At 44.7% G+C, this 23,840-nt stretch overlaps 1 protein-coding gene across 1 annotated transcript in view; it reads right to left on the bottom strand.

Moving 5' to 3' along the window:
- DDX11 (DEAD/H-box helicase 11) overlaps positions 1 to 23,840 on the bottom strand; it is a 430,817-nt gene that overhangs the window by 73,909 nt on the left and 333,068 nt on the right. Inside the window, exons 21-22 of the mRNA XM_086952822.1 lie at positions 16,635 to 16,784; positions 15,992 to 16,060 (exon numbers count right to left, since the gene is read on the bottom strand). Coding sequence (XP_086808948.1) covers positions 15,992 to 16,060; positions 16,635 to 16,784 — 219 coding nt within the window. The remainder of the gene's footprint in view (positions 1 to 15,991; positions 16,061 to 16,634; positions 16,785 to 23,840) is intronic.

The following is a 23,840-nucleotide window of genomic DNA, read 5'->3' as shown; positions in this document are numbered from 1 at the left end:
GCCTCTCACAATGATAGACTATCAGCTGGAAAAGGTTTATTGCCACTGATTCGGCAGGTTGATGTGAGCACGGATGATATTTATTATAGGAACCCAGAGAAAAGAGGCTCTCATCTCTGTATTTATCTCTGTATCCAGCTACAACCTCTTATAAAAGAGTAGGGGGATCACTGGGAAAGATGATTTAACAATATATGACATTTTGGAAAACATTACTTGGCCTGTAATTTGTTATCCTTGGGCTTTGAGGTTCCACTGCTTTGTGCTGGTTGGTGTGGGAATAGAAACTAAAACCCAAACTAAGGTTAACGTTGTAACTGACCACATAGAAACCTTACAGGAAGCCTACATTACCACTTTCAAACCGTAACAATATCTTTATCGGGATGACTGACAAGAATTCCATTGATCCTTAAAATGATTTGGGAAAAATCATAAACCGAGAGACCTCTAAAATCTATGGGCAAAGAAATAAGGGAAATAGTGTGTACTCAAGCTGGGTGACATACTCAAAGAAAATTGTTAACTTGAGAACTCTGCATCAAGTGAGATGTATTCTGCGTAATGTAAGTCATCCATAGGGACCCACAGGTCGGCAGACTTCACTACTAACAGCGATAACTGCTAATAACACTTACTTTATGTATTTTGTTGCATTTAGATGGTGCTTTTTCAAAGCCCTTTACATGATGAAACAATGGTACAAAATATATCGAGTTAACTGAAATACTGAGAAGAAAAGAATAGTGCATGGAAGAGAGCGGGTGAACAGTTGAATAAGAGATTAATTTTGAACTAAGAAAGGGAATAATTTAAGTGTTGACATGGACACAAAATAACACATGCCTAGTATTTCAAATATTGAGGTTATCTAGGAGGAACTTAACAAACTTGGCTTGAAGAATGAAACAGAAGGACAGCACAGAGAAACTGCAACAGAAGTCTAGCGTGATAACAGAGGAAACAAAAATATAAGTGTAAGATCTTTCAACAAGAATTGAAGCACACCATTGGTGAAAGTTTCAACAGGGACTACAGTAGAACAAGAGGCAAGAGAAATGAGAGGAGCAAAGACGGAATAAAAAATCAAGTAAGAACTAAGAGTTGGGTGACCCTAACAACTTTGGTGGCTATCAGAAATCTACAGGTGTGTGAAACATTGGAGGTGCACAAATCAAAAGAAAATAAGTCAAAGTAAGCCATTCCTGCAAACTACAACTTGATAAAGCTAGATAGGGAGACGAACAAAACAGGGCGGAGTTGATATTGAATTACACAACCCCATTAAAGTCACTTCAGTAGACACCCTTTGAGATGAGAGCTCTGTATTTTCAACTTGGAAACTCTGCCTGGGGAATCATGGAAGGGTGCCTTAGTATATCGCTTCCCCCTTCCCCCCAAAAGCAAAAAAGGCTCCAGCCACAAATTAACTGAATGTCTTGCCCCCATGTACTTGCTTTCAATAAATTCCTGCTAGAGGGAGATTTCAGCTTCCACGCGGAATTCGGTTCAAACCCTGAAACACAACTACTACTGTCCGATTTGGAAATTCTAGGACTAAATCAGAAAATAATTGGCTTCCACATAGTTTGCCGGGCACTCTTTAGGCCTTATTTTTACTAATGCCTCGGACCTTCAGGTGTACTTCCGTTCTCCAGTAATCTGACCAGACCATTCCTCTATAAACTTCCAGATCCCTTTCAAAGGGAAACAACTTGGTAGGAAGAACGAATTTCTTGAAAAGACAAGGCAATGAAAGAAAACCTCCTACTCCAAGTTCTCTTCCATTTCCCCAGTCCAACATGTCATTAAGTCCTATGACATAAATAGTGCTTCCACAAACTTCCAAGAGTCTATTTCCCACAGAACCTGGATAGAGTTGTGTTGTATATTTATCTTTCTTCTATTTCCTTTACTCCACCATAGTTCTTACCTGTGTCACCCATTCCAGAATGTACATGGCTCTGTCTCCTTCTAGTGTTCTAGCTGGTGACCGTTTGTGCCTGGCCAGCTTGTGTTGAGGTTACTTCACTCTGTTTTCCTGCAATAAACCTCTATTGCTGCTCCTGTGGTCTCTGGCTATTTACTACAATTTTGGCGACGTTACCTGCTGGCCAGTATCACTGAAGACCTCATCTTGATGCCTGGTTTCAAGATTTCCAGCGGAAAGCAGTTTTTAACGGAGTTTCCTCAACAAGAAACGAATCTACGGCGTGCAGATCTTGTCAATGTACTTTTGGTCCTCCTCTTCTGTTCCCAGTGAAGGCGCCCATCCGTGGTAACTATACTATTTGACTTTTGGACCGAAAAGCGGAGCGGAGCTCGAGCTCTACCAGCGCTGACGTCATCCAAACAGCTGAGCGAGCTCAGCGCGTATCTGACCGGTGAGTGACAGCGGAGCGAGCGCAGCGCGTGTGTGAGCCACGCTCGAGACACTGTTTTCGGTTGTCCTGGAGACGCACCAACCCTGACGTCAAAGAGTCAGCGCGTGAGTCAGCGGAGGCGAGCGCAGCGCATTTGCCTGGTGTCAGTGGAGAGACGCTCCTTGTGCGTTCCAAGCCTCGTTCTAGGGCACTTTCAAGCCTCGTTTTCGGCGGCGGCCATCTTACCTTCAGGTGTTTGCCCTTCAAGCCTCATTTCAGCCGCAATCCAAGCCTCGTTTTCAGCGGCGGCCATCTTTGCCTTCAAGTGTTTATATCCCAAGTCTCGACTTCGTCTGGCAGCCGTTTTTGGTGGTTTTAAAGCGGAATTTCCTCGTTTTGCCTTCAAACTTCTGCCTGGCCCTGTCGCAGTGCTATAGTATCGTTTTGGACACTTTAAATGGTAAGAGGTATGTTACTATAATCTCTAACTTCTTCCTGTTGTGCAAAACCTGTGGTTATATTGTTTTCACTCTACAATCAGTGAACATGGCACAACAATTTGTGGTAACTTTGCCTCCTCAGTTCTTACCTGAACCTGGTGTCCCTGAGATACCTTGGGAAGACTGGTACATCATGTTTGACAATTACCTGGAAGCACTTGATGGACAGGAATTTTCACCCAAAAGGAAAAAAGCTATCCTTTTGAGCACTCTGGGCAAGGAAGGGCAGAGGGTTTTTAGATTTCTACCTATCACACTTGGAGCTAGTGGACATGAAATTGATGAGTTTAAGGAAGCGGTTGATCGCTTGGAGATCAGATTTGCAAAAGAAGAGAATCTGATTATGAACCGCTATAAATTCTATACACAACGCCAAAAAGAGTCAGAAACCATAGATGATTTCGTGGCCAGACTCAGAGAGCTTTCTATTAAGTGTAAGTTCGGTTCTATGAACGACGAGCTCATAAGAGATCAATTAGTCGTCCAGTGCTCAAGTAAGAAAATCCAAGAGAGGCTATGGGCAGCCAAGAATCCTACCTTGAAAGACGCAATTGATCTGGCCAAAGTAATTGAGGAGTCTAGTAAGTGCATGAAGGTCCTTGATTCGCACAAATCTACTCCACATCAAGAAGTTTCTGTGGTTACCGACAAAGGTGGCGTTGTGGGGTGTGAGCACTGTTCTGGAGACAATGTTGCTGTAGTAAAAAACAGACCCAGACCCATTGTCAAGAAAACCTCAGTAAGCAAAGTTTGCAACAGGTGTGGCAGTAGCAGTCACTCTTCCGACGCCAGGTTTTGCTTTGCCTCAAACAAAGAGTGTTTGAAGTGTGGGAAAGTTGGACATTTTTCCAAGATGTGCAAGGCCAAAGCTAGACAGAGAGTGAATATTGTTGATGACTACGCTGATGAATCTGGAGTTGAACCCGATAGGCTTCTGGTCATTGACGATGTTGATGTCATCTGTGATGATCCGAGACAGACCAGACCCAAAGCCATCTTCAAGATTGACTCCCACGAGGTGTTGTTGATGGTTGACACTGGTTCTCGACATACCATTATACCCAAGTCTACTTTCGATGCCTTTTGGGAAGGGGTGAATTTACAACGTAGTGATATTTCCCCTAAGGGTTTCAATGGCCAGAAAATTGAAATCCTTGGTTTCTTTGAATCTGAGATTGCATTTGAGAAAAGGTCTATTTTTGGGAAAATTTATGTTTCCATTGATGGTCCGCCTATTCTAGGGTGGGTACATCAATATGACCTCTACATCGTCATCAATCCTAGGGCAAAGAACCAAATAATGGTGGTTGACGATGACTCTATTGAATTCATTTTGTCTGAATTTGGGTCTGTGTTCAGGGAGGAGTTGGGTGAACTTCGGGGCTATGCCCACCTCATTAAGTTGAAGAAGGGAAGTTTGCCAGTGCAACATCGTGTAAGGAGGATCCCCATCTCAATCCGTAGTGAGGTAAAACTCTTAATTGAAGAGATGCTCCAGTCTGGTGTAATTGAGCCTACAGAAGCATCGGCATGGGTTTCGCCCGTCGTGATTTCTAAAAAATCAGACGGAAAATTGAGATTCTGTGTGGACCTCAGGTCCCTAAACAAGTGTGTCGTTGCGGACACCTTCCCTTTACCCAACATCACGGAGATGGTTTCCACTCTTCAGGGGGCGAGATATTTCTCAAAACTCGACCTGAAGAGCGCCTACCATCAGGTTAAACTCCATGAGTCCTCGAAGCATCTTACCGCCTTCATCACTCCAGAGGGTATTTTTCAATTTACTCGTCTTCCCTTTGGGTTGATTTCGGCGGCGAGTGTCTTCCAAAGGTTGGTCAGCGAAATCTTTAAGGGACTCAAAAATGTGGTATTCTTTCAAGATGACATCTTGGTCTTTGGAGAGTCCGTGACTGATCACAACCTTGTTCTCAGGAACGTTCTACACAGAATCTGGGACACTGGCCTTACACTACGTAGGGAGAAGTGTTCTTTTCTTGTGGAGAACATTGAGTACTTGGGACATGAAATTTCAGTCAATGGCGTCAGACCCAAGAAGAACCTTCTTGATGCAATACGCTTAGCCCCTTGCCCGTCTGACAAGGACCAGTTGCGGTCATTCATGGGTTTGATCGAATACTACTCCAAATTTGTGGAGAAATTCTCAGAGAAGACCTTGCCTCTGAGAACCTTGCTGAAGAAGGGTTGCAAGTTCTCATGGGGTCCTGAAATGGAAGCTTGCTTCAATGAGATTAAGGAGGCTATCTGCAGTGCTAAGGTTCTGGCACCCTTTGATACTGCCAAGTCCTCCACTTTGTTGGTGGATGGCAGTGCCTGTGGCCTCGGTGCAGTTTTACTTCAGTCCCATAAGGATGGTGACAGACCTGTTGCCTTTGCCTCACGGACCCTTTCAAAATGTGAACAGAACTATTCTGTTATCGAGAAAGAGGCTTTGGCTGCTGCGTGGGGTGCTCATCACTTTCGACCATACCTATGGGGCACCCGCTTCAACCTTAAGACTGACCATAAACCCCTCATCCGCATTCTTTCTCCTGGGGGTGGGGCATTTGGTTCTCCAAGGTTGGCAAGGTTGGCCTCTAAACTCCAGGAATACCACTTTGACATTTCTCACATCTCTGGGTGGAGGAACTTCCAGGCCGACTGTCTGTCTAGGTTGGCTGTTCCGTCTGGTTCTGATGTTGGCTTCAGTCTGGAGGGATGTGATGAGAATGTTGCCTGGATCGACGATGTGCTCCTACTTTCTGAGAGCTCCTTTTCTCGTTCTGAGTGGGTTGATGCCATGTCTAGAGATAGTGTGTTACAGGAAGTTATCCAGCTTATCAAGTTGGGTTCCCGCAGGGAGAGCTGTCTCCATGTCTCTGTCCGTCCTTTTCTTAAAGTCATTGATGATTTGTCTGTTTGCAATGACAACGTCATAATGCGTGGTGACAAATTTGTGCCTCCTGCTGACTTGAGACCAAAGCTCATCTCCTTAGCACATGAGGGTCACCTTGGCCAAACCCTGACGCAACAGCGTCTCAAGCTCAACTTCTGGTGGCCCGGTATGGACTCCATGGTCTCCTCATGGGTTGAGGACTGTTCTACCTGCAAGGTGGGTGAGAAGAGACTTAAGGTTTCAGTGGGGTCTGAGATGGGTGCGTTGCAGTTCCCCGAAATTCCGTGGCACACCATCTGCTTAGATTTTATAGGTCCCATTGCCGAACTGCCTCTTTCCCAGAGGTTTGCTGTTGTCATTGTCGACTGCCATTCTAAGTGGTTGTCTGTGGAGTTTCTCAAGGACATTACTACGGCTACTACCATCAATCATCTTAAGTCTCTGTTTTTTAGAGAAGGTTTCCCTAGTGTTCTTATAACTGACAATGGCACACAGTTGGTTTCGCATGAGATGCAAGCCTTTTTGTCTGATTGTGGTATTTCCCACCATAGGACCTCCCTCTACAACAACAGGGTAATGGCCTCTGTGAACGCCTTAATAGGTTGGTGAAAGGCACCGTTCAAATGGCCCTCTCCAGTGGTTCTTCTGTCTCTTCCCTGGTTAGTGAAATGGTTTATGCGTACTGTACCACCCTTCATGGTTCCCACTCCAGATCCCCTTTTGAGATGATGAGGGGTAGAGTTCCCAGCACCAAACTCATTCCCTCTTGGCTCAAGGACTTGGTCTGTCAGTCCCTTTTAGGTGATGTCTCTAGAGTGGTCTCCAAGCTTTCTCGTAAGGACCCTGTGTGTTCGCCTGGTAAGTGTGCTTCTAGTTGTAGTTCTGTAGGTCTGCTTCCTAAAGCCTCCTCTAACAAACCTCTTGTAGGTGATGGGTCCTCTGCTAAAGTTGTTGCTGGTAAAATTGCGAAAGGTGACCTGGTCAAGGTAAAGTCTGGTCGTGTTTCTGGCGGCTTGTCCAAGTTCCGTGGCCCATTTCTTGTTAAGATGGTCTATCCTCACTATGTTGTCCTCTCCAATGGGGAAAAATGGAACTTAAGGAGGGTTGCCCTCTATCAGAAAGGTAATGTTAGTCCCGTTGTTGGTCCTGGTCCTGCTCCCCTTCCTGCTCCTGTCCAAGATCTTCCCTCCTCGGGGTTCATGCTTGTTCCTTCTCAGGATCCGGGTCTTGTGGTTCCTGCTCCTGTTAATGTCTTGGCTAGGGGTGATGGTGGAGGGGATGCTCCTGATCCCGTTGTGTCTGTTCCCAATTCCATTGCTGATCTCGTTCCCGATTCCTTTACTGATCCTAATTCCAACCCCATTGCTACTTCAAGTTCTTCTTTGCCTGCCACCAGACCTCAAAGGTGCCACAGACCTCCTGCTTATTTGAATGATTTCTGTTGTGATTAGTCCTTTTAGAGGGGTGACGTGTGTCCCTTTCAATGCTTATTAATTATATGATGTTTTCAATGCTTATTATTCTATGATGTTTTCCATTTTGCCTTTACTTCAGAAATTCTTCTTTAGTCTTGTGTTAAGTTTCCTTTCCATGACATGCTTACCTTTTGTGTTAAGTTTTCTTTCACTTCTTTTTGTTTTATTCTACGAGAGGAGATGTGTTGTATATTTATCTTTCTTCTATTTCCTTTACTCCACCATAGTTCTTACCTGTGTCACCCATTCCAGAATGTACATGGCTCTGTCTCCTTCTAGTGTTCTAGCTGGTGACAGTTTGTGCCTGGCCAGCTTGTGTTGAGGTTACTTCACTCTGTTTTCCTGCAATAAACCTCTATTGCTGCTCCTGTGGTCTCTGGCTATTTACTACAAGTTGCTCCCCTCAAGCCTAGCTGTTCTAACTCCACTAAGCCTCACTCCCCCTGGTTCTCGGAAGAACTAAAAACAGGAGAAAACAGCCTGTAGGAAATTGGAGAGAAAACGGCACACCTCCAAATCTCACTGACAAAACCACTTTTAAATCAGCATTAAACAGCTATTATAAAAAGCTCCAAGCAGCCCACAATTCCCACATTATTAATAGAACTGAGAGTGCGGGGAATTCAGCCAAATAACTATTAAAAACTTTAAATAGGCTCATGAGGCTCACTGCCAGTAAATCTTCCATTCCGGCTTACCAGGAGCTACGCTATGTTCTGGCAAACTATTTTGAAGAGAACATCACTACTATCTATAAGAACCACTCTCACCTCCCTTGACTAACCGAAACCGTATCCACCACTCCCCTATTCACCAATTTCTTCATCTCTTTTGAGCATTTCGAATCCATCACTTTGGAACAAGCTCTGGAAACGATTAACAAAATCAAATCAGGTTACGCCCTCCGACCTCTCCCCTCCCAACATCATGGTGACAATTGCCACCACTCTGCTTCTAGTCATCACAGCACAGTTTAATTTTTCTCTAAGCACCGTGATTTTACCTCTTGTTTGGAAAACTGCACAAGTTATGCCCATTCTGAAGGGAAAAAAACAACACGGATCCCCTGAAACCCATAAATTACAGACCCATATAGCTTCTCCCCTATCTAAGCAAAAAACCTGGAAAGGTTAGTAATACAATAACTCTCCAGCTACTTGGAAGCAAATGCCATGTTAAGCCCCTCCCAATTAGTCTTTAGCTCCTTCGACGCTCATGACGAGCTCAGCTCGTCATGGTGTACACCTCCATACACTCATGACGAGCTGAGCTCGTCATGAACAATGGCATATCCAAAATGTCAGCACAGGAGGAAAATAACACAAGCATCGATGGTGTTAAAGCCTCACACAGTACAGAAGCCACATTGATGGTGGTTCTGGGACCATCAGACTACCTTGATGCTGCATTTCCAGCCATGCTGGTGTTACTCGATCTATCTGCAGCTTTTGAAATCATCTTGCATTCCCTGATGGTCCAGATACTTTCTAGGGTGGCTTCAGAACCTCCTTAGCAATCACACCCAGACAATACACTTAGAAACACTAGACAAAGGAGTACCAAAGGGCTTCTCGTTGAGCACCACGCTCTTTAATATATATGTTGCCCTAAAAGTTCAAGTGGTAGGATCTTGCAGTCTGGATGTAATCTCATATGCAGATTTATTTATATTTATTTATTTATTTATAAAACTTGTTGAGCGCATGAATACCCGGAGGTGTCTCGGCGCTTGACAGAAGATCACAATATAGCTGTATATATGAGTAACCAGCAAGTCTATTGATTGAATAACCATGTTTTCAGCTGTTTTCGGAAAAGGGTTAAAGTTGGAATACTTTTAAGGTGATTGGGAAGAGTGTTCCAAAGCTTGGAAGTAGCAATCGAAAACGATCTGTCCCCCCACGTTGCTTTCTTTGTTTTGGCTATCTCCAAGAGATTTGCCTTCGAGGATCTGAGAGTGCGGGCTGGCCTATATGGACAGAGAGAATGTTTTAGAAAAAGCGGCCCTTTTTCATGGAAGGTCTTGAAAGCTATACACAAAGCTTTAAATTTAATTCTCTACCTCACAGGAAGCCAGTGAAGTATGCGAATGACATTTGAGATGGGTTTAAATTTGGGTGTTGAGGTGACAAGTCTGGCAACTGCGTTCTGCACCAGCTGAAGTTTGTTTAAGACCTGTTCTTGTGCGATGACCAGTAGGGCATTACAGTAGTCAACTCGGGACATGAGCAGAGTGGAAATCAAAGTTTTTATGGTATTTGAAGGAAGATAAGGCAGTAAATTCCTGATCATTTTTAAAGTAAAGAAAGAAGCGGAGACAATGGAGTTTGCATGATGTATATAAGAGAGTTTATTGTCAAAAATCACTCCCAAGTTCCTGACATTGTTGACCGGAACAGGTGGAGATCCAAGCTCTTGAGGCCACCAGATGGGGGACCAAGTGGGTGTACGTTTGCCAAAAACCATGACCTCGGTTTTGTCCGAGTTAAAGCTTTAGGCAATTTTTACTCATCCAATTGCTTATGGCGTACATTCCCAGTTTGAAGTTGTTAGCTACTTCCAGACCATTGTTGTTGATAGCCAGGACGAGTTGAGTATCGTCAGCATAGGATGTAACTGCTAAACGATGATCTTTAATGTTCCTCGCCAAGTCCGCCACATAGATGTTAAAAAGTGTTGGACTTAGCGAGGATCCCTGGGGATCGCCACATGGAAGAGCAAAAGGGGAGGATAAATAACCACCCATGGTCACAGATTGTTCCTGATTGGCCAGGAAGGAGGAGAGTAGGGTGATGGCGCTCCTAGAAATTCCGGTTCCTCTGACACGGTCGATCAGGATGGTATGATGACCGTGTCAAAAGCCGCAGAGAGGTCGAGCATTATGAGCACCGCCGCACCTCCTCCGTCTAGGATCATTCTGATTTCATCGGATGCTTTTATTAAAGCAGTCTCCGTGCCATGACCCTTTCAGAACCCGAACTGCGAGTCATCAAGACAGTTGTTATTGTCTATGAATTCAGAGTTCTGGGTGTTCATGATTTTTTCAATGATCTTTGCTGGAAACGGCAGACATGCTATTGGCCTGTAGCTGGTGACATTGGACGGATCAAGAGTGGTTTTTTTAAGAAGAGGTTTGACTACAGTTTTTTTCCATATGGATGGAAAGATACCAGAGGAAAACATAGCATTGTAAATGTCAGTGAGAGTGTGACAGATAATATCGGGGGCCATTTAAAAAAAAAAAAAAAAAAAGATCTTTAGGGTAGTTCAAAAATTCATGAATCCTTCAGCTCTTTCGCAGGAGATCCCTCCCTCTCAAGATCTCTGTCATGCGATATCTGACTATTTCGATAAAAAGATCTCCGACATCGTGAACACTTTTCCACCAATACCCACTACTCAGCTGTTAGCTGTACAAACTGAAGAGAAATGGACCAACGCCCGTCTGGAGAAATTTGCAGCTATCCCCCTTGAAGACACTCACAAAGCCATTATGGCCATCAAATCCGGATCCCCCTTCGACCCATGTCCCCCTTCTGTGCTCCACACCTTAGTAGAGGTGGTCAATCCCATCATCAACAGGATTATCAACACCTCCTTGGCCACAGGAGATATACCTAGCGATTGGAAGCTGGCAGCGGTTAAGCCTTTACAGAAGAAGGCACTGGCTGACCCTACCACCCTCTCCAATCTGCGTCCTATCTCCCTGCTCCCAGTGCTGTTCAAACTGGCGGAACAATTTGCCAACATTCAACCAACGAACTTCCTGGAGGGGAATAACATTCTACACCCCAACCAGTCAGGGTTTCGATCATATCACTCTACTGAGTCAGCCCTACTGTTCACAGCAGAGACCCTAAGAGCAGCCATGGACCAGGGAAAAGAGGCCGTCCTAATCCTACTTGACCTGTCGGCAGCCTTCGATACGGTTTCACACCATATCTTAGTGAACCGGTTGGCTGCCGCAGGGGTAGGGGGACAAGCCCTGGTATGGCTTAGGAATTTCCTCAGCAACAGACGTCAGGTCACTGTGCTGGGCCCTTTCCAGTCGGAAGCAAAGGTCGTCAGCTCTGGGGTACCACAGGGCTCTAGTTTAAGCCCTGTACTTTTTAATCTGTACATGGTCCCACTTATGGAACTGATCGCATCTTTTAAGATCAGTACAATTTCTTATGCGGACGACACCCAGCTAATCCTGGTGCTGGACAGGGAGTCAAGTCAAGTCAAGTCAGAGAATTTATATAGCGCACTACATACCCAGAGGGTCTCAAGGCGCTTAAGGAGGGGTGGGGAATCACTTGTCAAATATCCACGTTTTAAGTTGCTTTCTGAATGCTAGGTGGTTCTGGGTAAGGCGAAGGTAGGTGGGAAGTGAGTTCCAGGTTTTAGCTGCCAGGTAGGAGAAGGATCTACCTCCCATGGTGGTCTTGTTGATGCGAGGTACAGTGGCAGGGGCTTGGTTGGAAGATCGAAGCTGGCGGGAGGGGGCGTAGAAGGACAGTCGTGTGTTGAGGCATTCTGGTCCGATTTCGTATAGTGCTTTGTGTGCGTGGGTAAGGAGCCGGAAAGTGATCCTCTTATTGACGGGAAGCCAGTGGAGGTTTTTCAGGTGACCAGAGATATGTTCTTTACGCGGGATATCTAATATGAGCCTGGCTGAGGCGTTTTGGATTCGTTGGAGTTTTTTCTGGAGTTTAGCGGTAGTCCCGGCGTAGAGGGTGTTTCCATAGTCCAGTCGGCTCGTGACCAGAGCGTGGGTGACCGTTTTCCTAGTTTCGGTGGGGATCCAACGAAATGTTTTTTTGAGCATGCGAAGAATGTTGAAGCAGGATGAGGAGACGGCGTTGACTTGTCTGTTCATTGAAAGTGAGGAATCCAGGATGACGCCCAGGTTCCGTGCGTGGTCTGTCGGGATGGGTGCTTTTCCAAGGGCTTCTGGCCACCAAGAGTCGTTCCATGCGGAGGGGGAGGTACCTAAGATGAGGACTTCTGTTTTATCTGAGTTCAGTTTCAGACGGCTGTGTTTCATCCATTCGGCTACTTCTTTCATTCCTTCGTGTAGGTTCGTTTTGGCGGTGCTAGGGTCATTGGTGAGTGATAGGATCAGTTGAGTGTCATCCGCGTAGGAGATGATGTTGAGGTTGTGTTGGCGGGCGATGGCCGCGAGGGGGCTCATGTATACGTTGAAAAGGGTGGGGCTGAGTGAGGATCCTTGTGGTACGCCGCAGATGACTTCAGTGGCCACTGACTTGAATGGTGGAAGGCGGACTCTCTGGGTTCTTCCGGTGACAGGCGCTGAAGAAAATCTAAAGGAATGCCTAACAGCGACATTCAACTGGATGACTAACCATTTGAAATGTAATGCCGGGAAGACAGAGATCATGCCGTTTGGGAAACACAATTTGTTCTCCCCAAAGAGATGTTGGCCTGCTGAAGCAGAAGCACCACCCAACACCATCACATTGGCTTGGAACTTGGGTATCAAGTTCGACGACCAACTGTCTTTTAAAAATCAAGCAGTAACTATAGCTGGGACCTGCTTTCAGATTATAAAGGCACTGAGGAAATTCTTCGATCTCCTCCCGCTGCCAGCCAGAAAAACGGTGGCTGTGGCTTTAATTAACTCCAGGTTGGACTACTGCAACGGCCTGTATGCTGGAGCTAACAAGTCAGTCCTGCACCGATTGCAGATGGTCCAACATGCCGCTGCGCGCCTAGTACTACGCTGGCCACGTAGATCCCCAGCCTCAGCGGCCCTGAAGGCGCTACATTGGCTGCCTATTAGTAAAAGGATCTTATTTAAGATACTTGTCATCACGTTCAGGGCGTTCCAACAGCAAGGACCTAAATACCTCTGCAACGGGTTTAAGAAATATCACCCCACCCGCTGTCTGAGATCTGCTAGCCAGAACTTGCTTACTATCCCTCGCTTTGAGCTGACTACAAGAGGTGGCAGATCCCTCTTCTTTCTGGGCGCTAAGGCCTGGAATCAGTTACCACCCTCCCTAAGAGCATTATCCCAGGAGACCCACTTCAGGAAAGCATTAAAAACGTGGGTCTTTTCTTTAACTGATGTCGCCTGCAGAGCCTTGATCTAATAGTGTGATGTAATAGGTCACTCATCATCTTGCCCCCTACCCGTCCACCTGGGTTGGTTAAGCGCCGAGATACTCCCTGGAGTGATAGGAGCGCTATAGAAATGTGCTTTACATTACATTACAAGTATAGCGGGAGGACAAGGGTCATCAGGTGAGCCTGAGTTGATGGTCATCATGAGTTTGTGAACTAATTCAGGTGATACACAATCAAAGGAAAATATTGGTGCGTTATTCGTGATAGGGTCAGAGGGAGTATTGGGATTTGTGATATCATTAGTGTGCTTATTGAATTTTGAAAAGATGTTGCACACTTTATCTTGAAAATAGGTGGATAGGGCATCACACATCGATTGGGATGCCTCTTTAATAGTGGTTTTGTCCTGTCCTGTAAGAAGTGAGACCACCTGGAAAAGTTGTTTAGCAGAGTCTTGTGCTGACTCAATTTGGTTTTTATAATAAATACTTTTTTGGCAGATGATCATTTGTTTGTATTAATTCAATTTCTCTTTATAACAGATTTTTTCAATCGGGTCGTAATTTCTACGCCACTTACGCTCTTGACGTCTGCAGTTTTGTTTTTCCAGCCTAAGGGTCTCATTGAACTAAGGGGCTGAGTTGGATGTTCTGTTAGTCAATTTTTTTTTATAGGAACTGTAGATTCAAGTGCGTTCTGAAGGCAGCGGGTGTAGGTAGCAGCAGCTGATTCAGGATTGGAAGTATTGATGTCCTGCATCAAGTGCAGGTTATGGGTAAAGTCATCAAGATTGATACTTTTCCAAGATTTAAAAGAGTTAGTATTGGAGAGTGTGATGGGAGGGGTACTAGGAGGGCAAATATTGAAACATACGGCTGCGTGGTCAGTCCACGTAAGAGGGAGTATTTTATCTATGGAAAGAGATTTAAAATTAGAAAAGATTCCGTCTAGCGTATGTCCCGCAGAATGCGTGGGGGAATGGGCTAGTTGAGTCAGTCCTACTGCTTCTATCTCACTAAGGAGAGTGATAGTGTCTGGGTCCTGATCCAAGTCCAGGTGAAAGTTAAAATCACCTATAATGGTGAAGTTATTTTCTCCTGCTATCGGCTCTAAAAGTTGGCTCAGAGAGGATAGAAATGCTGAGCGGGAGCCAGGGGGACGATAAAGCAAAATACCTCTAAATGAGCTAGAGTACGGGGTGAAAAACGTAAAGTTAATTGCTTCACATGTGCTAGTGGTTAGGGGCTCCATTCGCAGAATATAGTTATCTCGATATAGTACCGCTATACCTTCTCCTTTTTTTAAACGCCTGTCGTGTCTCATATTAGTAAAGCCCACTGATGCGGCTGTGGTGAAATCAGGGTCACATGCCTGGTCACCCCAAGTTTCCGTGATGACACGCAAATGATCATATCCATTGATCCAAACCCAGAATCCACAAAACTCAAATTTGGAGAATGCAAGTGGAAGGTTGCTTCCTGGATGTCTCAGAATTGCTTGCAGGTGAACAGCGACAAAACAGAGATTCTGCTGTTTGGCAAGGCCCACGTGTACTGGTTGGATGACCGGTGGCCACCTGAAATGGGCATCACTCCACAACCCAAAAAGCTGGTCAACAATCTTGACAATACTAATTGATGATAACCTCACAATGAAGCAGGTAGAATCCACTTGCGGCACCTGCTTTGGAATCACGTGCATGCTTCGAAAAGCTTTTCAGTGGTTACCTCTTCACACTAGAAGAACTCTCCCTTAGGCTCTTGTGGTCAGCCACCTGGACTATGGAAATGCCCCTTCGGTTGCAGCAAATGAATTACTACTATCAAAGCTTCAAGTAGTTCAGAACAGTGCTGCACACTTCGTCTGCAATCTTCCCCCTGATCTCCCACAGAGCCCACCCTAAAATCTCTTCAATGGGTTCCTATCAGGAAACGCGCCATCTTCAAGCTCTTGTGCTTGATGCACAAATCTCTATCTGGCAAGGCCCCTGTGTATCTTCAAAACAAACTACACCCTTATCTCCCAACCAGAAAGTTGAGTTCAAAAGACCAGCTACTGCTCTGTGCCGGACGTATTCGCGTAGCCAAATACGGCGGCCAATCTTTTTCCTATCTTGGCCCACATCATTGGAATAGACTACCTCTACACATCCATGCTTGTCCTGACTTTGCCTGCTTTAAAAAGCTTCTCAAAACCTGGCTCTTTCTCCCTCCTTACTTGGACTGCGCTCCAGCACTAAGATACATCTTAGGGAGTGATTTGTTGAGCTATATTAAGTGTACATTACATAACATACCATACAGATGGGAATATCTAACAAAAATATTTAGCAAAGACACGACAGCCACAGCAAGTAATCATAAATGCAAGAGATGGGGCAAACCCAGAAAGTAAAAGAGAACCCCTTCCCATAGAAAGACAACAGATAAAGGCTGTTCATTCCAGGGTATTAAATAGGTGGGGTTTGAGAGATAAGAAGAAAAACATTATAGGGTAATGAGGAGAGCATATAATAGTGCAATTAACAATATCAAATGACAATTATAGAAGTGTAAAATGAAAGGTAATAGTTAAGAGTGATGTGCAGGTGTAAGAGGGGGAAGTGCTGGCAAACAAAAGTAGTTTCTATAGAATGTGCCAGCTGAAATACCAATTGAAGAGGATGAAGAGAACTGGAAGTAGACTTACCTTTATGCACTTGGAGTATTCCGCTAAAACCTGTTCCACCTGGTTTGCTTTCTTGGGTTCCTGGAAGATCTATTGGAAACATTAGAAGTATTACCAAGAGATCCAGTCACAAGAACAGAAGCCATGAATGTCTCATGGACTTGTAAGCAGAATAACCTATATGATGTTTGGAATGTCACCTTCTTCCCTTGCCAGAGATACTATTGGCATATGTGCTCCGGAATGGAGAATTGTCAGCAGATTTACCAATGAGGTTATGAATTCGTGACCTTGAATGTTTGGGGTTTCCAAATATTTGGACTTTCATAGACTCAGGATTACTGATGTTAACTTTGAGGAGCACGATGGCTGTTGACATTTTACAACTCATTCAAGTGAATATGAGGTTGATACCTTTCTGGAGAACCCAAATTGCCCAAGCAGTTGATTTTTTTAGATTTTCATATTTTACTTTCTACACCTTCACTTTAATACCCAAATAACATGAAAATATTTTGCATTAATTTAAACCAAAACATGCTTGTATCTCCAAAAGTACTGAATTCAAAATAAAGATAGAATTAATAGGATCCGCTCAACAAACTTCTATTCAGAAAAACCAGGAGTGCAAATATATTTTCCTCCAAAATGGAAGCAAACCTACCTTTTTCTTCAAAGCCAAGCGTTTTAGGAGGCCTGTTTTCTCCCAGTGTCCAAACACCTGTTTTTCGTATTCATAAGACGCAAAAAAGCATACCAGGCCCCCTGGCACCACATTACATAGATTGGCGAGAATGCGGCCGGTCTCATCCATCTGTGGGGAAAATGTCATCAGGATTATCATGTGCTTTAACACGGATTGCCTTTATTGCGCTGACCGCTATTCTCCTGGCATTTTCTTCCCACCATTTTCCTCCCGCCCCCCGCCTCAGTGCTCCTCCCTCCTCCCAACTTAGTTAATGGAGACCGCAGCATGGCTCCTTGAACAGGCTCCTCGCACCAGCTACACTGCTGCCACACAAACAGCCGTTCTTACCCTTCCCTCACTACCTGTGATTTTGCTTGTTTTCGCTGCTCAGCCAATTGTACCTGTAATACTCATAGCTGTAGAATTCACCTCACTGTTAGCAATTTTACTTAACCGGTCTCTGTTACCCGTACAATAGTCACTCCTCTGTTAGCATCTTAATTGTACTTTTACTTTATTTTGCCTAATTCATAGCTGCTGCACCACGCCTCGATCCACGGTAGGACGGTTCACCTGCTAACACTGCCTCTTCTCAAGCAAAACACTGAAGTAGCCTCATACACGATGACCACCACACCCCCAACCTTACTCCACTACCGTGTGCTCAACGCTCGTTCTCACTGCAAGCATGCCACAGAGATCTGGGATGCTATCACCTCCCTCAGCCCCATGCCATCTTTCTCATCGAGACTTGGCTCAAGCCGACATCCGTGCCCGACATCGCCTCAGCAACACCTGACGGCTACAAGTTTGCACACCGAGACCGCATCTACAAACACAGAAGTGGAATCGCCATCATCCACAAAAGACCATTATTCGCACCACCACCATGGACGCCAACTCATTCAAGGAACATCAACTTCTAACTCCAAACAGACATTAAAACCACCAACAGAACCCCCCTTATCTACAGCCCCGCCAGGACCTCGCCCTAGCTTCTGCAACTCCATCTCTGAATTTATCACCCCACTTGCCACTGACTCCAAGCACTGCATCTTCTTCTGAGACTTCAACTTTCAACTCAACTACCTTAGCAGCGAAACCGCACCTCGTGGAAAGCATAAACAACTTCAGCCTCACCCAGCTAGGTACCAACCCCACACACATCGCCGGACACACACTCGGCCCCATCTTTACAGCCAGCAACAGAGTTAAGTACAGACATGTCGCTGAGCTTACCAGGACAGACCACACCATAGGCCATTTCACCATCAAACGAACCCCCAGATCTGCCACCCAGCACCGCAGCTGACACAAAGTATCTGAGAGTCAGTGGGCCCACATCCTTAACACCTCCCACTGTGACACCTAACCAACCTAGAATAAGCCATCAAGAACCTCTCCACCTGGACCCCAACTGCAACAACAGTCACCCCCATCAAGCCCACTAAACTCAAGAAACCCTCCAAACAAGCCAGCTGGTACATTGCAGACCTGAGAACCCGTAAACGCAACAGCAAGCGTCTTGAAAGGAGATGGTGCATGGTATGGATACTACTACATATTTGGCCCTACAGACCGACCCTACCGCTACCTTACAAAGTATTGTTTTGGGAATTCTTAACCAAGCTGAACAAATAGCTATTACTGATTCTCAAATGAAATCCTATCTCACTACCAGCAACCCCCGGCGACCTATGACACCCAAAATTCATAAACATCCCACTGATCCACCCTTCTGACCGATTGTCTCTGGATGTAGTTCCATCTTTGATTCAGTAGGTAAATATATTGATCATTTCTTGCAAAAATTTGTGCAAAGCTGGTGCACATACATCAAAGACAACACCAATTTTCTCAAGAAACTGCAAATTATCGAACCTTTTTTCCAAGACAACTGGATACTCTCCACCATTGATGTGACAGCGCTTTACACATCTATAGCACACACAGAAGGCATTGAAGCTACCGAATGGGCATTATTGACGATGGAGTTGCCACAAGAAGTTAGCATTTTCTTGCTTAAACTACTCTTTTTTTGTCTTCACAAGTTACTTTCAATGGCAAGATACCTTTTTTGGGCCAATTGACTGGTACATCAATGGGTTTTTCTGGTGCCTAGACAAACGCAAATGTCTTTATGTCAAAATTTGAAAATAACCATATTCTAGCCAATACGAATTGGACCAATGGACCCGTGCAATACAGCAGGTACATTGATGACATTTTCCTCATTTGGTCACATTCATTGATTCAATTAGGAAATCTGATCCAGGAACTTAACACCAGGAACCCCAGGATTCAATTTACCCATACTATCAGCACCCAACAGGTCAACTTTCTAGACGTTTTAATAAATAAGGATTACACTCAACACAAACTAACCACTGAAATATTCACCAAGCCCTCTGACAGACAGAGCACCCTGCAGTATTATAGTTTTCATCCCAGAAGTCTCATCTCCAATCTGCCATATTCACATTTCCGGCATATAAAATGGATATGCTCTGAACCTGCAACTGCCACCATTAAGATTGAGTTACATAAACAACGGTTTGAGCAGAGAGAATATCCACGAGAAACGTTACAGAAAAGTATATCCAGACTAGCCCTGAAAGATTGTGCATCATTACTCCTTAAAACCCCAAGGAGCCAGGAAACTACACCTACCTTTGTATCTAAATTCTCTGTATGTTCTACACAAATCAAGAGGATCATAAATAAGAGATGGAAGCTCTTGCAAAATGAACCTGACTTTAATGGTATTTTCAATAACAAACCCTCATTTGCCTACACTCGGGGAAGGAACTTGCAAGATTTGATTAAAACACAGGATAATCCCATCACTAAACAGATTTTTAAAGGTACCATGAAGTGTTATAATTGCACACATTGTTACCGGAGCAGTTCCACAACTGCTCCGGTAACATTCGCTGGGAGGATTCGCTTTTTGATAATACAGGGATCTGCAGTCAGGAAGGGATTGTACGTGCTTTGGTCATTTGACTATCAGCTACAAATTGTGCTTGGATTCCGAGAACTTAAAAGATATCATTGAACTAGATATGAATCTATGATGTACCTTCAATAATAAGAAGTATTATAAGGAATACGTTGCTTAAGCCCTGATGAAGTCTTTTGAAAAATTTACCATAGACTAAACATGCGTGTTGGCTGTATTGACGGTATTGTCTGAAAATGGGATCTGTATATAACAAGTCTTCGTGAGAAACCACAAGAATACGAACATTTTTATGTTTATGTTTATGTTTTTGTAATTTGTATTGCGCGCAAATACCCGAAGGTGTCTCGGCGCATGTGTTTCTCAGAACAGAGCACGCTGAAAGAATCCTTGGTCAAATAACCAGGTCTTAAGAAGTTTTCGGAAGGTGATGAGAGTGGGACTGCGTCTGATGGACAACGGGAGCGAATTCCAAAGCCTAGGGGCGGCCACTAGAAACCGTCTGTCTCCTCATGTGGAAGTTCTCGTGCGGGGGACTGAGAGGAGACAGGAGCTGGCTGAACGCAATGGTCTGCTGGGAGCATAGATGTAGAATGCGTTCCTCGGGAATCGTGGTCCTACGTTATTAACTGCCTTATAGGTGATGCAAAGGGCCTTGAATTTGATCCTATTTCTGACCCGTAACCAGTGCAATTGACGTATGGCCGCTGAGGTTGGGGGACATTGGAGATGCCAAGCAGAACCCTAGCTGCCGCGTTCTGAATTGATTGCAATTTGTTAAGGACCTGTTCTTGTGCATTAAGGAAAAGGGCGTTGCCGTAGTCTAATTTAGAGAATACGAGGGTGGAAATAAACGTTTTTCCTGCAGAAGGGGGAAGATAAGGGAGTAGTTTCGTGATTTTCCTTAACATATGAAAGGAGGCAGATACCACAGAATTGACCTGATGTCTAAATATCAGCTTGTCGTCTAACATGACCCCGAGGTTTCTGACCTTGGCCACTGGGACCGGTGGAGGGACGATTTCACTTGGCCACCAGCCTGAGGACCATCTCTGCAAGAAATTTCCAAAGGTCATAACCTCGGTCTTTTCCGAGTTTAACTTTAAGCAATTGCTCAACATCCAGGACCCGATGGCAAGCATCCCCTCCTGGAATCTCGAAGCAACATCTGTCCCATCCTTATGCACTGCCACCACCAATTGGGTATCATCCGCATAGGTGGTTAGACTCAACCCATGTTGCTTGATGACCCTTGCCAAGTCCGATACATATATATTAAATAGCATCGGACTTAGAGCTGATCCCTGGGGCACCCCACATGGGAGAGTGAAGATGGGCGAGTAATAGTCCCCGAGCTTCACCGAATACGTGCGGTTTGCCAGAAAAGATGCGAGAAGATCCCTTGCCAGGTGATTGATCCCCAGAGCTGAGACACGGTCGATCAGAGTGGAATGATCGACCGTGTCAAAGGCGGCGGATAGATCCAAAAGAATGAGAGCCGCTGCCCCCCCCTTGGTCCAGGATTGCACTGATCTCATCAGAGGCCTTTATTAAGGCGGTTTCTGTGCCGTGGCCCTTTCTAAACCCAAACTGGGTATCATCCAAAAGCTGTTCTTGCTCGATTACTTCCGAGAGCTGCTGGTTCATGAGAGATTCAAATATTTTGGAGGGGAAAGGGAGGCACGCAATAGGTCTATAGCCTGCAGGGTCTGACGGGTCCAGGGAGGTTTTTTTTTTTACAGCGGTTTAATAACTGCTTTTTTCCAAATATCAGGATAGGTACCTGTTGAGAAGATAGAATTACAGATATCCGTGAGGGGTGGGGTAATGACCTCCGTGATGAGTTTGAGTATGGTAGGCAGACAAGGATCTAGAGGAGAGCCTGACCTAATGGAAGAGACAAGATGACTGATCTGTTCCGTGGAAACATTGAGAAAGTTAGGCAAGATGGGTCGCGGGGATGAGGTCAGAGGGTCAGAATGTAAACCCTCCGGGTGATGTTGGAGGCGAAGGTTGAGTATATATTAACAACTTTGGAGGAGAAGAAATTGGCTACGGAGTTACAGAGATCTTGGGTTGGCTCAATGTCAGAGCGGGTCGGGGGGCTGGCGAGGGAATTAACTACTTGAAACAACTTTTTGCAGAGTTGCTAGCAGACTCGATTTGTGATTGGAAGTAGGAGCTCTTATATGTAACGATGGAACACTTGTAGGAAGCTAGCGCAGCTTTGTAGGTTTGTTTCTCGCGGGGATTATAGCGTTTGCGCCAGTGTCGTTCAAGGTTCCTACAGTGTAAATGTAAATGTAAATGTAAATGATGTAAATGTAAATGTAAATGTTGCCTCTGGAGTCTGAGGTCCTCTGTAAACCATTGCGCAGATGGAGTGGCCCGATTGGGAAACGCCGCTTTAGTAGGGGCTACCCTGTTCACAGCGTCCTGGACCCAGTCGTGATACATGTCTGAGAGTAGACTAGGGTTACCAGTGTTCTCATAGCGAGAGGTAGTGAGAGTGTTAGACAGACACTGGGTGTCTAGGTTTTTCCAAGCTCGGGTGGTCTAAAAAAAACTACGAATGTATACGGGATGTTATTGAACTTTTTTTGGACTCATGATTGGAAACTTTATTGTATAATATAGAGATACATATACTGTGTCATTGCTCAGGGAATATCAAAAAACTCTTGTCTTTAGCAACTGCTTGCAGTTGTGATTTAACAGCACGGGTGGTGCCTGTTTGGAGTTTCCCTTGGATGCAAACTTTGTGATTTTGGATTGAGGATATCGAAACCCATCAGACCTTGCGCTGCAGAGACCTCACTGCCCATTTGTAGAAATTACTAACAGCAAGATCCAGGCAGGTCTTGGTTTAAAAGAAGTTTACCAAGCAGGAGTGAAGCTCCAGTTCAGTACATCCAAGTTATGGCAGATGTTCGCAACCGTCTGCAATCACAGTCAGTGCATCCAACTTAATAGTTGAAACGATCCAGACAAACAGACTAGGTCACAGTTTCCCTCAGAAGCTTCTTTTATCAAAACGTAATGAAGAGGTCACTGGTGACAGGCAGATGAGCAAGCACCTCTATCAAGAGACTTACTTATCTGGCAGTAATCTTTGTTTTTGCCCTCCAGTCCATCGGGAAAACAAGGAACAGAAGAGGAAGAACACAAGGAGGGTGGGGTTATCCAGCATGGGTATCAAGCATTCTACACCTTGCAACCAAACTTCTTACAAAAATAAAAGACTGGAATTAGATACAGGTAACCCAAACAAGAGGGGCATCAGTAGTGTTATGTAAGCATTTACCCTCCACACATGTTCAATGATCATGCTCATTGTAGCGAAAGTTATGCACTAAATGTTTGCAAACACCTTAGGTACAAATAAATAATAAACATGCACAAACTTCAGTGTACCCAAGCCTCAGGACTTAATTTACACAGGGAAGCCGCTAGGCATTCCCAGGCTGCTAGGTACTCCAAACAAGTAGAAAATATTTAATTACGAGCCAGGACTTTTGTAGAGAGCATCAACAGGGGCAACCATGTTGAAAATAAAGGGCAGGGAGACTCCCTCTCTCATTGTGCATTACATGGGTGACCCTAAAGAGTACCGATACTCACATCTGGTGGGGTTTTCTATGAGTGGAGGGTCCCACAAACTGTTGCCAAAAAAGAGGAAAGGATGTGGCATTACGGCCAGAGCAGTTTGACTATGGAACTGGGAAACCTGGTTCCAGTCTCTGCATCGGCTCAACCTCATGTCTCTCTGAGCGAATAACTTAATCAGCCCGTGCCTACCAGAAATTGATGTGACCCTCTAAATGTAACTTGCGCTCATGTAAAGCACTCCGATAGCTTTTGGGTCGAGTTTGTGCTGGATAAAACTCCAAAAATACAGCGCTCCGTTTAGGTAGAGAAAGGAAAAATGTAAAGTACAAAGATAGCACAGCTTGTCAGGAATTTCAATTCGTACAGTAGCAACTGCATAATGCTCAAATATCTCATTTTATCTCTTATCAGCTAAGCAGACTTAGTGTTATCTTTCAAATTCAGAAACTTGATTGAGCTTGTACTCTGAGATCCTCCTAAAAAGTGGCCAATTTAAAATGTTTCTTTGCAACCTAGTCACGACTGAAGTAGGAATCAATAAAGCTTCTCAATATGGCAGAATATTTCTTTCACAGTGCTGTGCTGAGTTCCTTTTATCATGGATTTTAGCA

The sequence above is a fragment of the Lissotriton vulgaris genome, chromosome 1_2, assembly GCF_964263255.1.
Source record: "Lissotriton vulgaris chromosome 1_2, aLisVul1.2, whole genome shotgun sequence".
NCBI lineage: Eukaryota > Metazoa > Chordata > Amphibia > Caudata > Salamandridae > Lissotriton > Lissotriton vulgaris.
This window is presented reverse-complemented; position numbering and strand designations above follow the sequence as displayed.